This window comes from Rhinatrema bivittatum, chromosome 1, assembly GCF_901001135.1.
Source record: "Rhinatrema bivittatum chromosome 1, aRhiBiv1.1, whole genome shotgun sequence".
Classification (NCBI taxonomy): Eukaryota; Metazoa; Chordata; class Amphibia; order Gymnophiona; family Rhinatrematidae; genus Rhinatrema; species Rhinatrema bivittatum.
Window position 1 is genome coordinate 291959229 of NC_042615.1, and position 20409 is coordinate 291979637.

At 41.6% G+C, this 20409-nt stretch overlaps 1 protein-coding gene across 14 annotated transcripts in view; it reads right to left on the reverse strand.

Annotated features, from left to right (window-relative positions):
• Positions 1-20409, reverse strand: part of CAMK2D (calcium/calmodulin dependent protein kinase II delta) — a 613333-nt gene that overhangs the window by 135219 nt on the left and 457705 nt on the right. For all 14 annotated transcript variants that reach the window (XM_029596378.1, XM_029596351.1, XM_029596334.1 and 11 more), the window contains exons 10-12: positions 6795-6917; positions 4513-4596; positions 2953-2995 (exon numbers count right to left, since the gene is read on the reverse strand). In XM_029596378.1, the coding sequence (XP_029452238.1) occupies positions 2953-2995; positions 4513-4596; positions 6795-6917 (250 nt within the window). The remainder of the gene's footprint in view (positions 1-2952; positions 2996-4512; positions 4597-6794; positions 6918-20409) is intronic.

The following is a 20409-nucleotide window of genomic DNA, read 5'->3' on the forward strand; positions in this document are numbered from 1 at the left end:
GAGTCAGTCTGCCACTTTAGGCCTAGCAAACAGCAGCAGAGTAATTTGACTAAACTAATTAAACTGACAGCAAAACATTTGCCTCATATCAATCTGATTTCAACACAGTTGAGAGGCAATAGATTACAAAGCCGTCCCAAGGCAAGAAAGAAAGAGGGGCACGGATCTGGAAGATGTGAAATCAGGGTAGCAAGCAGAGAAAAGAATGGATCAGGATAGACAAAGCCATTGCTCGGGGGGGGGGGGGGGAATGCAACGATGCTCCTTTTGGATGCTACGGGCCTTACCTCACAAGAAACACATTCCATATAAAAGGAAGAAAGAAAAAGAAACAAAATAAAAACACTTTTTTTATAACCACATCATTATGGATATGACACATTCAAAAACATGCACTGCAGTGAGACAAAAATGAATAATGAATGGCAAACTCAAATGCAACTCGAAGTACAGGAGAACAGAATGTTTGCCAAGTATCAGTATTCAATGGCAACAAACTCCTTGCTTCATGCCAAGAAAAGAAGAACCACCCAGTCTCTCATCCCCCTCAAAACGTTTTGAAAATGGGACCCAATGCGCCCCCTCCCCCCACAAAAAAAAATCATGTAAATGTAAGTGTGAACGTGAAACGTGAACATAAAAGATGTGCACGAGAATGTTTCTCAGCTGGCAGGGATCCTTCTCACTGGAAAGGGAGGTGGCATGGTGCAGGGATTAGAACAACTTCTGAATGCTGAAGAAGGGGATCAGTGCTGGGGGGTGCGATTTCAAGACTCCCCTCTGACACCGACCCTGTGTGACCTTGAGGAAGGCTCAGCTATCGGGTCCTGTGTGGTTGCCCAAATGAAAACCAAGGTGCCTCTCTCAATCTAGCTAAGCAAATTCCAAGCTCCTTGCTGATTTACCCACTAGGGTCCAACATCAAAGTCTATGTGCCGAAAGCCTCTGCTATCATCAACTAAATTTTAGAAACGGCATGGATCAAAGAGTAGATACAGAGGGAGAGATATCAAGGCAGCGATATCGGTCATGGTACGCCATGGAACCAGATTAATTTCAGGTTATGAACATTGTGCACAGTGAAGTTGATATTGAAAGGTTTTATTCGGGTAACACTGAGAGTTCCCTCCCATAGCCACATACATTTTTTTTTTTTTTGTGCACACAAAATTTATCCAGATTAAAAAGGGACCTCGATGGAGGCTGGGGCAGGGACTAGACACACACACAAGTCTGGTCTGAAAAATAGTAAGGTCCTAACTTTATCCAGGTGAAGTTATGCGTGTAACTTTCTCTATGTATATTAGTGGCAGATTTACACGCTAATCCGCTTAATATCCATGAAAAGTAACGTGTGTAAGTTTATCCACATACATTTGCTATTCGCTGGCTCTCTGAATATTGGCCTCCGTGTTTATACGGATCTTCATCAAAGTGATCCTACTTGCCATATTTGCTATATTCAAGGTTTTTACCTATTCCCCTTTAGCAAAATGGTGCCACACAGGAGCTTTTAGAAACATGGGATGAAGAGAAGCGATGCTGTAGAGAAGCAATGCAGGAAATAACACACATTTCATTAAGCTGGGACATTAAAAGCAATATTTTTGATGCATTTGATTCAATATAATCAATTCTTTGCTGTACATACAGCATTAAGACGGTAAACCATGAATTACAATTTTAAAGGGAGCATGTTTTTAATCCCTTCAAGTCATTTAGTGGACAATCTTCAAAGGAATCTAGGCATCTAGATCTCTAGACCTGAAATTTACCATGGGCAAAGCAGCTAAATACAGCTGCATTGTTTCACAATGATGCTGCATTTAATTGCCATTAAAGTCTGTGCTCCTGGGTACCTGCTTGTGTGGGGAAAGAAAGGTTCATACGTATAATTGCATTATGTGCTTATTTATTTCAAACATTTGTATGCCGCACATTACAGGCAACTCACAGCAGAAAACACCGTGATCAATACAATCAGAGTACAAATACAATCATAAAAACAGGCAAGATATTAGCATGGCAGAGCACACCTTTGCATCTCTGATTGCGCCCAGGATTATCTAGATCTCATATGGACAAATTAAAAGCTTTTCTTGAAAAGAAATGCTTTAAGTTCTTATTTAAATGTCTTAAAACACTGCACTGTTTCTCTTCTGAGAACTCAGCTACACCATCAGTAGGGGCAAAGAACCTAGGTACTTTTCTACCTGTATGCCTTTATCCAGTTTCCAAAGAGTAACTACCTGAGTATTTTCTCTTTGAAAATTGGCAAAAGACATGGAGGTACAAATGTACCTGGCCATGGTGCTGGTATGCAACTGATTCATATCTGCCTCTTCTGTGCCCTGTACAGGGCTCTTAACTGAGGAATCTCAGAAATGCACTTGCAGTAAGCACACCTTCATATATGATGCATAAGTAAAGGACTAAAAATATGAAACACGATTTATTTCTTGACAGCAATATCATTTACCTTGCTTTCTGAAAACATACTTGGCCCACAAAAATATTTTTACATGCTTGACTTAGGGTATTCAGCCTCATCTAGGCCTTGAAAGAGAGTTTGAATGTGGCCCACAATACTTTTTGTTTTTTTAGATGTATCTCAGATCTCGTGATATAAGCATAAAATCAACCACACCACATACTTCTCCTCTACTGTATGACTGACTCACAGCCTGGCATTTTAGACACTGTATGATTCTACAGCTAAAAGAGGGAACTAACTAACTATTCAGCTTAATTACTGCACAACCAGGCCTTAATATGGTCTTTTGGTTTAGTCTAATTGTTAACATTACCAGGACAAATTAAATTTAGTACTTTCAGTTCATTACTCAGTATTTAATTACCTCACAGAAACAAATGCGGACTTCTATCTTAGGTTTAAGACTTAAGCAATGACGTACAAAGAACATATGAGAAAACAATACTTATTGTACATACCTGAGAAATTTCTTGTAGCAAGCATGGTTGTCAAAATAGCCCCCTGTCAGACAAAGGGACCAGCTCTAATTATTTATACTTTCACATTATGAATTCAAAATGCACTTGTTAAATGAGTGTAACAGATCAAGACTGGGAACTTCCTGTTGTGTTTAGGACAAATCATTCCATGCTCAAGGCCATCCTTCAAGTGACTTGTCAATACATGATAGACTTCATTTATTTATTTATTTTGCCAAATCAGTCTCCAGGAAACAGAATGTTGCTAAAATCCTTTCACTTTTGAAAGATGATAATTGTGAAACCAGTTATTTACAAAAAAAAAAAGAAATAACATACTTTTATCTGGACATCCTTACCAATTTACTAAAATGTGCAATAACCTTCTGTGAGTTCCATCCGCTTATTCCTTCCCCCTTCCCAGCCAGCAATCTGCAGAGATCCATCATGCATGCCTGCTAGCATTTTCCCATTTTTCTCCCACATGCTAATTTTACTGAAGCAGTTTTCCGTGACTGATTAAAGCAGGCTGCAGCTATATTTAGGGATACTTCCAACCCTGCTCTACTGGCGTGGGGGTCATTGGCTGTCACAATCAGCTCATTACAAGGTTCTAAGCTCACCCCAGGGCTGTGAGTGCTACTTCTGTACTTCTACCAGCCAGCAGCAGCCTGAAGTGCAAATGAACTTTGTCATCCTATGGCAGAAAAGCAATGCAGATCTCATTTGTATTCGTCACTCTGAGAGGGTTGCACTTTTCTGCAGTCACAGAGGCTTTGCTGTCCGCCAGCCTTAAATACACTTATGTGGATGAAACTCCTCCTATCAGAGTATCTTTAATAGGGTAACTGAAATGACACAGAAGATTCTGGCCATATTCAGTATCTGAGAATGAACTGAGGCCAGCCATCAGAATATAAATGATAGGCATAGCTAGAAAGACCTGCGTATTATGAGCTAGAAATAGTAATTCAATTTCTTCTAAGGGCTTTACAGATATTCACTAGACATTTATGCCGCAAATTTGCCCTTTTATCCCCTTTGCCCCTTCTGCTTCTCCTTGTCAGAACCAAGGTCCCTTGTGGGTCAAAGGCTTGAAAGGAAGTGAAGCTTCTTCCCAAACTGAATCCCTTCAGTGTCTGTCTTACCAAGAGGTCTGCACCTAAATCTGCCTCCTAATTTCTCCCTTCCATTTTGTACAGTGTTCACTGTAGCAAGAGTATGAAATACACAAGCATTAAAAATATGCCAATGCAGCCTGTGTGACAGACTTTATTAGCAGCAAAAATGATTTAGCAGAACCATATATTTAGTAAATTATTTTTATAATTGTGCTGAGCCAAATGTTTTACAGCTGTGTTGTGTATTTCAGCTTTGATTTACCCAGGTAAGAAATGCAATTAATCAAGGTAAACTAAGCTACATGATAGGAGGATACCGCCTTTGTTTGTACAAGAACTGTTATCCCCCCCCCTCCTCCGCCCTCCTGAAATATCACCATAGTTTGCAAATGAATAGTTTGTTTATATGTCCCCAGTGATGCAATTCTTGATTTCTTACCTTTAGTTTTCTTCGAGCATTGAATTTCTTCAGGCAATCCACAGTCTCCTGTCTATGCATCATGGAAGCCACAGTAGAACGTTGCTACAAACAAAGTACAGAACTCTTTTGAAGTGCATGTATCAGAAATTTTCTATGTACTGTCTGGTCTGAGTCCTTTGGTTTCAAATAACATTTTCAAGCACAAGGACTCAAAGAAACTGAAAGCTGGTGGCCGGTAAATCTCTCACAGCAATGTTAGTTTACAAAAAATCCAGATCAAATAAGATAAGTGTTACAGCTGAACAACTCTGAACCAGGGCCTAGGCATTACAGTTATATTTCTGTGAAAATCAGCGCCTTCATTCATACAGCATGTGCTGATCAATGCAATAACAAGAACTAATATCTAAGAAGATTTTTCTTGTGTTGACATCACCAGCCACATTTTGATGGATACTGCAAAGATCATTTATTTATTTATTTAAAAACTGTTCAATGGGGGTTACAAAAGAAACGCATATATTAAAATTCTAAAACATACAAATAAAATACAAAACCACAAGCAAATAAAAAAACACAAAGCACAGTACAGAGAAAGTCTAAAAATTAATCCCTGCATACGCTTGGAAAAAGAAGAAAGTTTTTAACTTTTTATGAAGAGACCCGTAATCAGTTTCCTGCTGCAAGTCAATAGGTAATTTATTCCACTCACTTTGTTCAATAACCAAAAATGCTTTCTTGAGAGTGCTTTGCAATCTAAATTCACAATGGGAGGGTATCGTAAGAATACTCTGATGTAGACCATAAACAACGATTGGGCACATAATTAGAAATTCTCCCTGCTAGGCAACTAACCTCATCATAAAATAGCTCTATGTATCAATAAAAGCATTTTAAATTGTGACCTCTGAGCAATTGGGAGCCAATGCAACTCTTTCATATGTCTCATAATATCACCCCTCCACTGCAACCCACAAATTTCCCTAACAGCAGCGTTCTGCACCAATCGCAGAACCTTCATTAAATATTTTGACAGCCCTATAAGCAAGGAATTGCAATAATCTACTGAATTCAAAACCAGAGATTGAACAATTAATCTAAAATCCATTGGGAAGAAATAGAGATGAAAAGGCATCACAATATGCAACTTATAAAAGGCCATTTTAGAAATGTTTCTAACATGATTATTCCATTAATATCCCTAAATTATGAGCTTCTTCCACCAGACAAAAGGTCTGAGATCCTACAATTGTTGGAGAAGCTGATGGGCGATCTATATGCCCTAGCCATAAAATAGTTTTACTTTCATTTAATAATAACTGGTTATCAATGAACAAATCTTTAATCTTCCCATAATATCTACTAAAACATTCTTAGGAAATTCTCCTGATTTAGGACTAGGAATAAAAAATTGCTCGTCATCTGAGTACACCTTATGTTCTAAGTCCAGGGATTTCATAAGCGGACCTAAATATTGTAAAAAGATATTAAAAAGGGCCACTGAAAGGGCAGATTCTTGTGGGACCCCAGAAGTAACTGGAAACCATTTGGAATTCTCGCCTTCAATATTTACTTTCTGAACTCTGCCTGTCAGAAAGCATGCAATCCAGCTTAACACAACACCCCTCTAATTCCGCCAGATTCCAGCTAGACAAGAAGCAAGACATGAAATACATCATTAAAGGCTGAGGCTACATCCAACTGGGTCAAAATTCCAGTTCAAAACTCATCCAATAGCTTAAACATATCATCAAACAACAAAATATGCAAAGATTCAGTTCCATGAGATCTTCGAAACCCATTCTGTTCTGAATCTAAAATATGAAAAATCATCCAGAAACTCTTCCACTTGAAGCAATACCCACTTGTCTATAATTCTTCCCACAGTGCATAATTTAGAAATGGGTATATAATTTGTTAATTCATTTTCTGATAAGGAAGAATCTTTACAAATAGGCTGAATGATTCCTTGTTTCCATTCTGCAGGAAGTGTGTATGATTGACATGCCTGTGAGAGAGGCATGTCAATCATACACATTATTTCAGCAGCAAACAATTCTAAAGAATTTTTCAAAATTAGAAATGGACAGGAATCGGGATCACACTTTACCAATTTAACACTAGCTACTACCTTCCCCCAGTTTTATCTTGTTCAATAATCTAGATATAGATCGGCAAATGATATTTGTATCCAGTTGCCTATCAGTAGAACATTAAGCCAGAGGCTTATCTACTGAAAGTGCTTTGGGGCACCTCCGTGCCCAAAATGTCAACTTCTAGTGCAACTGATCATAGCTTACACAGATCCAGGGATGTTTCAGTGCCTCCGATGCAGAGATACGTTTAGCGGGATTGATGGTCAGCATTTTATTGATGAGGTCTTTGGCTTCAGGGGTCACCGTATCCCACTCTGGTGAAGGAAACTAGTCAAACAAAAACAAAATAGCAAATAAGTACAAGAATTTGAAGGAAGGTTTTGCACTTAAAAACCAAGATATTTACCGCCTGTGAAATGCCAATTACAAAACATCATGGGCTTTTTCTTTAGTTTTTGAGGTGTCCAAGCAATACTATTGTAGCCTTCCTTCAGTTTATTTGTGCAGCCCATCTCTTTCTCTCTTATACCACTGTTGGGAGGGTTGGCCATTAGCTCTTATCTATGGTATAGGATGCTGCTCTTTCAGATGCCAGTTTGACATCTTCAACCCTACTGGCAGAAGAGTCAGAGAAAACTGCATGTCTTATAGTTGAGGGGGCAATTTTCAAAGCTATTTATGCGAATAAAACCGGGTTGTATGCATGTAAATGGCTGTACTAAAATAGCCCAGGGCTCTGCACGTGTAAAGGTTCATGCGTATCCCTTCTAGCATGTTCGTATAAATTATAAAGAGGTGTTCCGGAGGATGGAGTCAGAACATATGTGCATACGTTTTCATTTTAAAAACTATGCACATGTATGTAAGCTTGTAAGTTAAGCCCTCCATAGAGGAGGTGTATCTTTCCACAAGCTTGTTTGTGTGTGCAGTGGACCAATTACCCATGGATTTTCAAAGTAAACAAGTGTTGTTTGCTTAGAAAATCCTCAGTAAATACTCCTGTACAATGTCTATGCAAGCGTTACTGCTATTTGAGGAGTTATAAAATTATAAAAGTGTAGAATTGGTAATACCTGTCCATGGAACTGCTGATATGACAAATCAGAAATGGAACACAGATGTTTTGAGATGAACCTCACCTCTCTTTGAGAAGTGACGGAATAAGGATATTCAATGGCTATAGAAAGTCTAAACCTGCTTCCAAAATGTTCATCTTTTGTTGCCTCATGGCATGAAAGTAAAATGCATTTAAAAAGTTCCATGTATCTGAACATTCTGCCCCATAACTGTGAAAAATGTATTCTAGAATTCCTTCAAAAATGAAAATAAAAAAATGGAATAGATTAGTTGGATAAGTGTTCTTTCTCCTTGTACTTCTGTAGCAATCCTAAAAACTTCAAGCTCTGGAGTAATCAACCACCTTCAAAAGCATGCACAGGGAGGGTGACTTGTTATTAACTATGTTTATTTGTTTCTGCTATTATTTTAATTGTGCATGTTTTATGTAATCTGCTTTGAACATTGTGGAAGTAGTGGAACAAAAGAGCGAAGTAAATAAATAAATAATAAACAAACAAATAAATAAATAAGTAAATTAGATAAAATTTCTTTCAAAACTGCTCGTGTGCACCCATATGCACGTGAAAATGAGTGCACAGTAATTTATTGCGGTTTTTTATAACCTGTGCACATAAATGTGCAGTTTATAAAATATGAGTATATATGTATACACAAATGCTTGCATATGTAAAAACCACAAGCCACCCAAGATTGGACTTATCTGGATAAATATCAATTTATCTGGCTAACTACAAGTACATAGCAGATAAGTCCAAAAAGTGCTACTTAGAAGGACAAGTAACGCTTTATGGGCATATTCAGCCAAGTAAGCTTGCTGCTACATAGCCAGATAAATTGGAATATAGCCAGATAAATGCTGCTACTTATCCGGATAAGGAACATTCCATGTCATGTGGACCAATTTAATAAATCATCCATGCTCAACCTCCTTCAAATTGAATAACATTTTGTATGGATGTTCGCTGGGGCCTCAAATAAAAGTATGAAACATTTTTCAGCTAGATCTCTATTGGTTCAAGAGCTAGAGGCAACTGAATGAAGGTCACTCTTAGAGTACTGTGCTCCATGTAACACAAATCGGCAACTTTGGGCACTGCAGTCAAACAACCCCTGTTAGGGGCCTGCAATTTTGTGGATTATTACAACCTCTGATGCTAAGTTCCTATGCGAAGATTGGAACCTAACAAGAGTTTGCCACTCTTTTCTTGGGCCAGCAAATTACCTGAACAATTTTACAAAAGAAATTTAAGGCCTACTTTCACTCCTCATTTCTCCTGATGTATACTTCGATTCAGGCCATAATTGGATCAGTAATCATGGCCCATGACATACATCTAGGATTTGCACTAGAAGCCTTTGCAGCCAACTGGAAACAAAGATATAGTTACATGAAGATATGATGGCACCTTTTTATGCAAATCTTTTGCAATATTTTGGGTGCAAATATCTCTACTGAAGTTTTTAATTTTTTTTTCCTTCTGATGTTATTTGAAAGAGCACCTTTGTTGCTGCAAAAGTCACCCTGTTTTGTCTTGGACCCAGCCTTGCTTTGGTCAGAATTACAATCCCAAAGACAAGCATCATTTGCATGTGTGAATGCACTATGTTAAAAAGAGCCATCCTTGGTGCCCAACTTTGAAACATGCAAATGAGCTAGAGATGTGAAATTTTACAATGCAGCTGTTTACTGTGCTTACCACACTTTTAGCTTTTGACACATATTTGTTTAGACATATTTTCATAAATTAGTCATCAAAGTCAGTGCAAACGTTTGTATGCTGATTAGTTACCTTGCATTCGTCAGTGGTGGCTGAGCCACTGCCAATTCAGCAAAATTGACAACCCTATCATCTAGGGGCCACGCCAGACAGCCAGACAAGGTACCAGCCACAGGTTTCCAAGCTTTTATTTAAGCCAAACAAGAAAAAGCAAGGCACTACATACTAGGGATGTGAATCGTGCTTCTGACGATTGAAAATATCGTACGATATATTCAATTCGTCAGAAATTGGGGGCTCCCCAAAACCAATAGGAAAACCCCACAAAATTGTTCTTGGGTTTCTCTTATCATTTTGGGGGAGAGCGGGAAAAACGGCAAACAAAAACCCCTAAACCCACCCCGACCCTTTAAAACGGATCCCTTAGCTTTCCCCACCCTCCCGACCCTCCCAAAAACATTTTACAAGTACCTGGTGGTCCAGTGGGAGTCCCGGGAGCAATCTCCCGCTCTCGGGCCGTCGGCTGCCACTAATAAAAATGGCTCCGATGGCCCTTTGCCCTTACCATGTGACAGGGTATCCGTGCCATTGGCCGGCCCCTGTCACATGGTAGGAGTAATGGACGGCCGGTGCCATCTTTAAAAATGGTGCTTGCCATCCAGTGTCACATCTTTAGCTCATTGCATGTTACACAGCAGAGCACCAAAGATGCCTTTTTTTTTTTTAACATAGCGCACCCACACTTGCAAAAGATGCATATTATTGGGGCCTTAATTTTGACCAAAGCAAAATCAGGTCCAAAATGAAACAGAACAACTTTTGTAGAAAAAAAGATGCTCTTTCAAATGACATAAAACAGAAAAGAATTAAAAACTACACAGTAGAGATATTTGCACCAAAAAATTGGCAAACATTTGCATAAAATGTGACATCATGTCTTTATGTAATAGTCCAGTCAGAACCTGAATTATATAGGTCAGGAGTAATGAGGAGTCAAAGTAGACCTTATATTTCTTTTGTAACATTTTTCACATATGTTGCTGGCCCATAATAAGGAAGGCAAGTTCATGTTATGTTCCAAACTTTGCACTGAGACTTACCACTAGGGGTTGTACTAAACCACAACATTTCAGGCCCCTGAGAGGTGTTGGGCTGCAGCAGCTGGACAAAATGGCCATTTTAGATTGCACAGTGCATGGTACTCAGAGGTGACCTCCATTCAACTGCCTCTAGCTCTCCAACCAATGGAGATCCAGGTGAAAAATTTAGTACAGTTTTGTTTGAGACCCTAGAGAATATCTGTGCAAAAATGTGTTTGTTTTGGAGGAGGGTGAGCACGGACCCCTGTTGCACTTGATATGGAATGGCCCATAAGTTCAAATTTGTCTGTTTAAAACAGAAAATGCGCTAGCTAGAAAGCATTAATTTAGCCAGATAAGTGTGCACAAGTGATATAATCTGTCTATTTGAATTTTGAATAGATACTTGAATAGATTGTACGTGCATTATTTAGGAACATTTACCCCCATAAATCAGCCTAAATAACGCGTGAGCAGATTTTCTAACATGGTCACAGCATGAAATTAACAGTTTTACCAATTAGTCTACTAGTTTGCCCAGTCCAGCTGCAGCTTGTAAAGACCCCCCTGGCTCTTCAGCTTGAAGGCCCGCCATTTCACTAAGCCCCTTCATCCAGTCATTTTTTCACTTTTGTGATGTTTACGATCACTTACAACAGATATGGAGCAGGAGTAAATACAAAGAAATAAAAGACGTGCATCAGTTTGGCAGGTTTTAAATGGCAGTTTATGTGCATAAATGTGGGCCTTAACCCTGGAATGCCCCTGGCATGTCCTTTGTTTTACACATGGACCCTGATTTATGTGCATATTTTGCAGTTTTGAAAATAGTATATTCTTATTTATGCGCCTATTTACATGTGCACGTGCTATTTTTTACGTGTGCATCTTTTGAAAATTCACCACCGAGTAAGTTCGCCCAACCTATGCTTATCGATTCACATGATGACAGATAAATTCATCTGTTCCTGTTGGTTGTCCATGTTGGATAATGCGTTTCAAAGCAAAGGCCCAACCATGAGCACCAAGGAGCTGTCAGAAGAACTCCAGAGCAAAGCTGTGGAAAGGCACAGATCTGGAAATAAGTACAAAAGAACTGCAAAGTCCTTGAAAATCCCTCAAACCACGGTCAAGATGATTATGAAATATATATGGGTCCACCAAGACCTTGCCTAGATAAGACCACCCCTCCAAATCAGATGACTGAGCAAGAAGGAGACTGATTAGGGAAGCAACCAAGAGACCAATTGCTTCCATAGCTAAGAATGGTCAAAGTGTGCATGTGACAACAATAATCCAAGGATTCCACAAATCTGGCTTATATGGTAGGGCAGCAAGAAGGTAATTATTACTCATGAAAGCCCACCTTGAATCCTGTTTGAAATATGCTAAGAACACTCAGGGATACTGCAGTCAGGTGGAAAAATGTTTTCGGGCCTGAATGTAAAGCATTACATTTGCTGCAAACCCAACTCAGTATGTCACCCAAAGAACACTATCCTTATCATGAAGCACGATGGTGACAGCATCACGTTATGGTGATGTTTTCCATTGACAGGGAGTGGTGCACCTGTCAGGATAGAAGGGACAATGAATACATAAGAATACAGAAAAGTCCGTAAGGAAAACCCACTGGTCTCTGCCAGAAAATTGAAACTGGGATGGAAGTTCACCTTTCAGCATAATAACCAGAAGCACACAGCCGAATCTCAAATGGAATTGCTATGGAGCAAAAAGATAAATGTCCTAGAGTGACTCAGTCAGAGGCATAACCTAAATCCAATCAAATCTGTGGCACAACTTGAAGGTTGCTGTCCATCAATACTCCCCATGAACCTTGACAGAGCATGATTTTTGTAAAGAAGAAAAGTCTAATATTGATAAATCTAGGTGTACAAAGTTGGTGGACACCTATTTCAATAGACACAGAGCTGTGATTTCTTCTGCTATTTCCCCATGGGGTAATGTTCTGTTGCATCTTTACTGCTCTACCCGTCAGCTTTGCTCATTGCAGAGGGGCCTTCTGGATGTACCCTCACCATTGCATGCCAGGTTGTGTAACACCAGGGACTGTGCTTTCTTGGTTGCAGCGTCCATCCTTTGGAACTCATTTCCAAAATCATTGAGACTGGTGGACAATGTGAAGTTCTTCAGATTTCTTTAAAAACATGGCTTTTTAGACACACATTTTATTAGTCTCCAGGTCTGTTTTTGGATTTTTGTCTTTTGCCCTTAATTGATCTCTGTTATGCTTATGCTCTGTTTCCTTTCGTATATTGCCTAGTGTATAAAGTTAAAAATAAAGAGAAAGATAATTGCTGCCAAAGGTGCCTCTACCAAGTACTGACTCAAGGGGTAAAGACTTATCAAAGGAGGATGAAGACTTATTCAATTGTTGGATTTCAGTTTTGTTTTTGGAATATATATGTTTTGGTCCCCAATACAACATTTTTTATTCTGAAAGGTGTAGTGTATCATGTGCTGATGAGTGGAAAAAATCTCATTTAAATGCACGGATGTCTGACTAACTGACCCAAGAAAAGGTGAAAAATATTCAAAGGGGTGTAGACTTAATAGCCATGGTATTTTATTACATGGTCTGGCTGTAGTGCCTTATCAGTGTGCTGTTTTAAAGAAATGCTGAATTGTGGAATAAATCTGAGAATGTGACCTATAAAATGTTTTGGTGCTAGAAATTAATTGTACAAATGGATTCTTGATTTCCAGTGGTTCTCTTGCAGATTAACCAGCAGAGGGCTCTACAGAGCAGTATATAAAAGTAGTGCTACAAGACCCAGAAAGAGAGATCTGCGTGCCATTGCCAGAGATGTTAGCTTGATACAATAGAGGCAGTATAATTTGCTCAAGAAATGAACACAGGAGAAGTGCCTTAGATCCTTAGGGGATAAAAATAATCTTACCAGGGCTGCAGTAATGGAAATACAAGCCCTGTAGACTGCTGCTGCTATGGAAGAGATTTCCTTGTATCCCTTAGGCTTCATTGACTGTCTTGAAGCCAAGAAGACCAGCAGAGGACTCCCAGCCTATGGAAGGCAGGTGTTCCGTGATGTGGGGGGTTCAGGATTCTGTGCAGCCTGGGAGACTCAAGGTTAATGTTATGTGTATTGGTGGTTAGGTTTTTTCCACTGAATTAACTCCCACCTGAGGGGGTTGCTGTGACAATGTATGCCATGTTAAGTATGAGTTCTATGTTATGTAGCAGTTATCTCCTTTGATCTGGAAAAATGCAAGGGGTGCTGAGTCAGCTCAATCTTGCCAAGTAGATTCAGATTCAGGAAACTTTATTGGCATAGGGAGGGTAATTTTCAAAGCCATTTCTGTTGGGTAAAATAGTGCTTTACCTGCAGAAATGGGTTTTCAGAAAATTGCCCACCCTATATGCGAGCCACAACAGAGGGAGGTATTCTTGGGGGCGGGATCGGAATGGGGTTTGGAACTAAGCACATATTTTTGAAAATTGAAACATATGCATATACATCAGGAAAATTACTGCACAAAACAGCAGGGGTAAAAGTATGCAGATAATTTTCCTTAAGCAATTTTCAAAGTGAGAGCACAAGTGTACTTTCACTTTCAAAACTTTTGCAAAGTCCACAGATAAGAAGTATCTGCGGACTTTGCAGGTATGGAGCCAGTCTGAAAATTACTTCCAAAGTGGTTAAAACAAAAGGAAAAAGAAAGAAAAATTACATAATAGTGATAATGTAAAATATTCTTATATCTATTTAATACCATGTGATAATGTAAAATAGGGCTGTTATCACCCTATTCCTTTAGTTATCTGGAAACCGATGTGATATCTCGATCGAATGTCGGTATACAAAATAAATAAATAAATAAATAAATGGCTTAGATGAGCTTGCATATATTAGACTGCATTTTTAGTAGTGCAGCCTAACTGCAAAATTACATACGTACTTACTTTCAAGCAAGAACAAAACAACCCGATTTTCAAACAGCACATGCATACATATACTGCGTTTGAGTACTGGGTGGTTATGAGATTAAATATGCATGCATAAGTTTACCCAGTTCAAAATAATGGAGTAACTTTATGCGTGTTATGTGCATGATGGTTACTGTATACACTTTTTTAAAAAGTTAAGTTACACATGAAGATTCATAACATGACTCCAAAATGCCCCTCCATCCCAAAATGCCTTTTTATTTTTTTTAGGAAGCCAAATAGCAGCTGATAATCCACTTAAGCGCAGCAAGCCAACCTACACTGTTATGCTCAGGCTTGTGAACCCTTGGACCGACGGGAGGATGGTATACCTTAGGAAGTGGATCCGTAGGTTCTCCCGTCGGGTGGCGAGGCGGAACAGAGGATGTGACCTGCTGACCCTCAACACTGGAGACTGAGGTGACTGTGGAGGCAGACGAAGAGTCGTGACGTCGAGGAGAGGTACTGTGTCTTCGCCACTGGAAGCCCGCAGTCCCCCCCCAGGAGGAGCCCGTAGGGAGCAGGGCCATTGGGACTTAGATGGACCGTTGAGAGGTTAAGGAGTCGAGAGTTCGGAGCAAGGGCTAACTGGAGCTTCACCCCTGGAAGCCTGCGGTCCCCCCGGGAGGAGCCCGTAGGGACCCTTGGCCGCTGGGACTTAAGTGGGCCCTTGGAGACGGTGGTCCAGAAGACGTCCAAGGTCAAGTGCCAGAGGGTCGTCGCTTACCAGTCCGAGGTCACACGCCAAGGGATCGCTGCTTGCCAGTCCGAAGTCACACACCAGGAATCACCGCTAACCAGTCCGAAGTCACACACCAGGAATCACTGCTAGCCAATCCGAAGTCAGGAACCAGGAACACCAAGGCGAGACAGGAATCAGGAACAAGGATCCAAAGCGCAAGACTCACTGAAGCAAGCAGACTTAAACAGCGCTACAAGAGACGTTGCCAAGTCCAGGAATGAGCAGAGGAAGCCTCCCTTTATACTTCCTCTACTCAGGCTCATAGAAAACAGCTGTAAGTAGTTAAAGGGGCCTGGCCCCTTTAAATCTAGAGAGGAGGTGCAGCCTCACGCCTAAAGATGGCGGCGGCCATCTTGGATTTCCTCCGCGGAGGAAAGACTGCCGGATGCCGTGAGGAAGGAGCAGGGACGGCTCCCCACCCGGCGGCCATCCCGGGGACCCATGCCGGAGCAACAGGCACAGACTTAGGGCTTTCTTTAGAGGCTGCCGCGGTGGGTCGCAGCCGCAGGCAAGGTAGGGGACCGTGGTCGTGGCCGTCCACGGCCGCGGAACACAACATACATGTGTAGGTCCCAGCTAAGCTTTTTAAAATATATTCCATTGTTTTTTGGGCACCACTTTTATTCTATTTTTAACTATCTAGATTGTAAATAGTGTTTTATAATAGACTACTTGCTGCTTGACATTTCACAGTATTATGGAACTAATTTCTGTATTGCTTCGCCTGTGTTCGAACTACTTTATGTTGGAGCTTCTGTCGGCCTCAAGCTCGGGATGCTCAAGGCTTGACACTCCTGTTGCGCCCACGATGGGACGGAGCGCAACCTAGGGCTCTCCACGATGGAACAAGGAGAATGTGTACCCTTGCAGTGAAGACAGTCCAAATCTCGAATCCTCCGCCGACCTGCATGCCCATGAGACCACCAACGCAATGGTGGTCTCTGAGTAGTCCTCCGACCGTTCCAAGCTCTTTCGGACCTGCCACAGGGTGTAGCAGAGGCTGCAGGCTGGACAGAGGTCACGGTGGAAGAAGGTCGTAAGCATTAGAGCTTGGAGTGACGACTGGAACTTGGAGTGAAGACTCTGATGTGGAGCTTGGGACGAAGACAGGAAACAAGAAGGATGAGCGAGACCCTCAGGCACCCTACACAGCACGTGGGGCTGGTCACGGACCACATTGTCCCCTTCGCGCCCTACACAGCTGGATGGCTGGTCGCGGACCACGAGGAGATCGGGACTGGCTCAGGCAGTCTCACAGCACAGGTTAGTGGAAACCCCTTGGATCCTCTGGAGTCGGAACTTGGGAATCAGATAAAGCTTTAGAGCTTGGAAACTCAGGATAAAAGCAGGGGAATCTCCGGAGGCACGGGTCCCACCAGACCTGAAGCATTAGAACCGGGAACACGATGGAACTTGGGACATCAAGGAACATCAGGACATCAAGGAGACCATGGGGATACGAAGATACAGGATACACGGAAGTCCATGGACGAAATCAGGATGCCAGGAAGGAGCTGGAAACAAGGAGTCCTGGGAGAAGTAGCCCAGGAGGACTGGCTCCTTGCCGAAGCAAGGACTGACTGACGCTCTTTTATAGGGCAGGAAACAGGCAACTCCCTGGGAGGAGTTCTGATGGGCCACACCTGGCTGGCCCTTAAATGAAGAAGGAAGCCACAGGCCCGCCCCTTAGGAGGAAAGGGGCAGGACCTTGGACAACGGCCATGCTGCCGCTGTGCAGAGGGGAGAAGGAGCAGGAAGTTGGGCCTTAGGGCAGGCTCCGGCGACATCAGCGGAGTCTAGCCGCGAAGAGGAGGCAGAGGAGCGGCACAGCCGAGGCAGGTCCCAGCTTCAGTGGCCTCCAGGCCATGTTGGAGAGGTCCGGCATGGCTACAACCAAGCCGGCAAGATGGCGACCGGGCTGCAAAGAAGCAAAGCGTCGGCGGCTCCAGCCACAAACGTCCGAGGCTTTGGTGGCCTCTGGGCCGCAGAACAGTGGCGGCTCCTGCCACCAGGAAAGTCCGGGGATGTGGCCTACTATGCCGCGAAGGAAGAGACCTCCTGTAGCTCTGGATATGGGAGGATCGCAACACTTTAACTGGTCTATAAGACCACTAACACCATTGATGTTTCCAGTACACACTCCTAGAAACAACAGATGGGGACAATTTTATTGTTTCCTTTTTTTCTCATTTTGTTTTCTTGTTGCATTTTTCTATTTCATGCAAAATACATTTTTATGGGCAAATCTTTCACATATGTACATAGTATAAATTGTGACAGCAGTTTTTCTTGTGTTACCCACATCAACATGGTTCTGGCACAGTCAGTGGGCATTACAATACCACTGTGAAATATTATATAATTGTAATCTTCACATCCCCGATGATAAAGCATAGGACTGCTTCTACAGCCAAGTCCATAAGCAAAGCATGTCAAAAATTTTCAAGAAGATTCATCACCCAGTAAAAGAGAAACATGGAATAACCTGGAATAACATGGAATAACATGGTAATATCTGCCATGCACAGCATGGCAGATATTAACATAAGAAGCTTGTTGGGCAGATTGGATGGACCATTTTGGTCCTTTTCTGCCATCATTACTATGTTACTATGACTGAAAATAAATCATACAAAAAACAAAAGAAACTCCTCCAACGTAATATTTAATTTATATTTGAAAGCAAAAGGCTGATTTATCACAATGGCCGAAAAGACCTCAGATAGGTCCGCACGTACATGCGTGCCGCATTTTATAATCTGCGTGCGCATGTGTGCTCGGCACGCACAAGGGGGGTAAAGTTCAACAAATTTGCGCGGCAACGCATTATGGCCTTCCCCAGTTCCCTCCCAGTCCACTCCACTAACCTCCTTTCCCCTTCCCTTCCCCTCTCCTCCCCAATCCCTTAAATGTTACCGATTCCTTTTTTGTTGTTGTTCCAGTACTTACTTCAGGGCCCAACCTGAAGCAAGTTGAGCGCGCCGGCCCGCCCCTCCCCACCCCCGGGACCACCAGGCCCGGCTCTTGTGCGCTTAACAGGGGTTACGCACGTGGCTGGGCCCCTTCTAAAATGCGTGCAGCGTGCGCAAGGCCCAGCTGCACGTGTAACCCCTGTTTTCCCCATGCGCAGGGGATTAAAAATCAGGCCTTAAGTGTCCTGCTGAATATACAAGTTAAAGTTACTCGGATAAAGTTATCTGGATAACTTTAGAGCAGGTATTTTTCCAACCAGACTTAACTGGCTAACTTTAGCCAGGTAGTGATAAATATCAACATTTAACAGCTAAAATGTAACCATGTTCCGGAAATGCCTCTATCACGCCTTCTTTTCTTCGGCTAAATTTTGTGTGGGTAATTAATGTGGGGGAGGGGGGGGGCATAATCAAATCTCAGATTTTGTCTGGCTAACGGGAACGCTTACACCTCGAGAAAACCTTTGAATATCAACCCACAGATTAAACAATTCATGTTCAGTCTACTCTTATCACAGACAATGGACATTACACAAAATTAAGCCACATCAAAGCTAATTAATTCAAATTATTGCTAGCTGTGCTACTATTTCTGGGCACAGTTCATAAAAAGTCTGCCTACAGGCTATATCTACTATCAGGAAGCTCTAAACTGTAAGACACAACTCATCAGCAGGAGCTGCTGAGTGGGCAGCAATAAAAACAGGGAAGCATGCAATCTACTGCCAGTCGATAAATATTGCTAGATGCATCCAACTTTGAACACATTTGACTTAGTCTGTGAAGTAGGATATTCAGACACCAAATCTGTCTCAAAATTTGAACTATAAGAACTGTAAAAATAATGCTGGGAAGATTTGGATGGTTCATATTTTATATGCAAGACGTTTGAAGGATTCAGCCAGTTAATAGCTGCTGAGCTTTGAAATTCCTAAACGTGTAAAAGAGGCATTAAAGTAAAATTTTTTTGTTCAGTAAATACAATTTAAAAATAGCTTCAGTAATGTGTGCATGATATAGCATCTTCAGACAGATAGGCATAGCCACAGATTCTTGGATGCGTCTGACAATCTCTGAAACACTTATTAAGCAGTGACTACATTTGTTCAACAAAGTGCCATTGCCTCTTGCTAAAATGACTGATCAGAGAAGGCAAGTCTGCTTACCTGTAAACAGGTTCTCCCTAGGTAGCAAGATGAATCAACCCTAACACACAGGTGACACGACTGGACAGCGCACAGAGCTTTACTGAACATGTGCCGCAATTCCTGAGTGTGCACAAGCTGCCTCATGAGCCCCCTCAGTGTCATTCAGAATTTAAGTTTTAGTAAGGTAGTTGACTCTCCAGGGACGCTCTCTGTGATTAACCTTGTTAACAGATAAGCAAACTTGCTTTCTCCATTATCTAAAACCCTATCTAGGTGATGCATGAGGTCTGCTCCGCCTCCCGATGGTGGGGACCCATGGGGCTGGCCCTACGGGTAGCATCAACCCAACCTCGGGCCAAGGGTCCACCACCAGCGCAACATATATTGCACAATATATTTTGTTTAATGCACATTATAGCCCTGCGGCTAGATACATCTCCCTATTAATCCCTATTAATTGGGGGGAAGAGAAAATTTGCATCTTTCCCCACTAATCCATGCCAATTTGAGAGGGATCAGAATGTCCCCCCCTCCCATCAATATGCCCATCCCCCCAAATTCTTTTCAAATTTTCAGATTGGAGATTTTATACATGACTAAAGCACCTTAAGACTTAACTCTGCCATCTGTAGAACTAAGAGTTCAATAATATGAACCCTATTAAATAATTATGAGTATCAGATGTATCTCTATATCGTTGTGCAGAGACCCACTGGAATCCCTACTAATGAGTGTGGTCTCGTAGCCAGATAGCTTGTCCTCTAAACGGCCTACTGAATATTGGCCCCATAATAACTTGTTCTAGTGTGTTTGAGTCTTCATCTTCCTCCCTGCTTATTTTGCTGGTCACACCAGCACAATCCCTATGTACTGAACCATTTACTTCATATATAACGTAAATTATTTTTCTATCCCAGTTTCCCAAGTAAAGTATTCTTGCATGCTGTCAGTGAAGAATCCTGAGTCATTTCTGCTTCACAGTTAGTGTTTCTTCTGGAGGCATAGGGGTCCCTGCACGCACTCCGGGTTCTGACCCTGAACAAGTACATTGTTTTTTTTTTTCTGGTACCAGTCTGGGTCAGCCATATTACTTTGTTAATGCTTTTGAAGGTA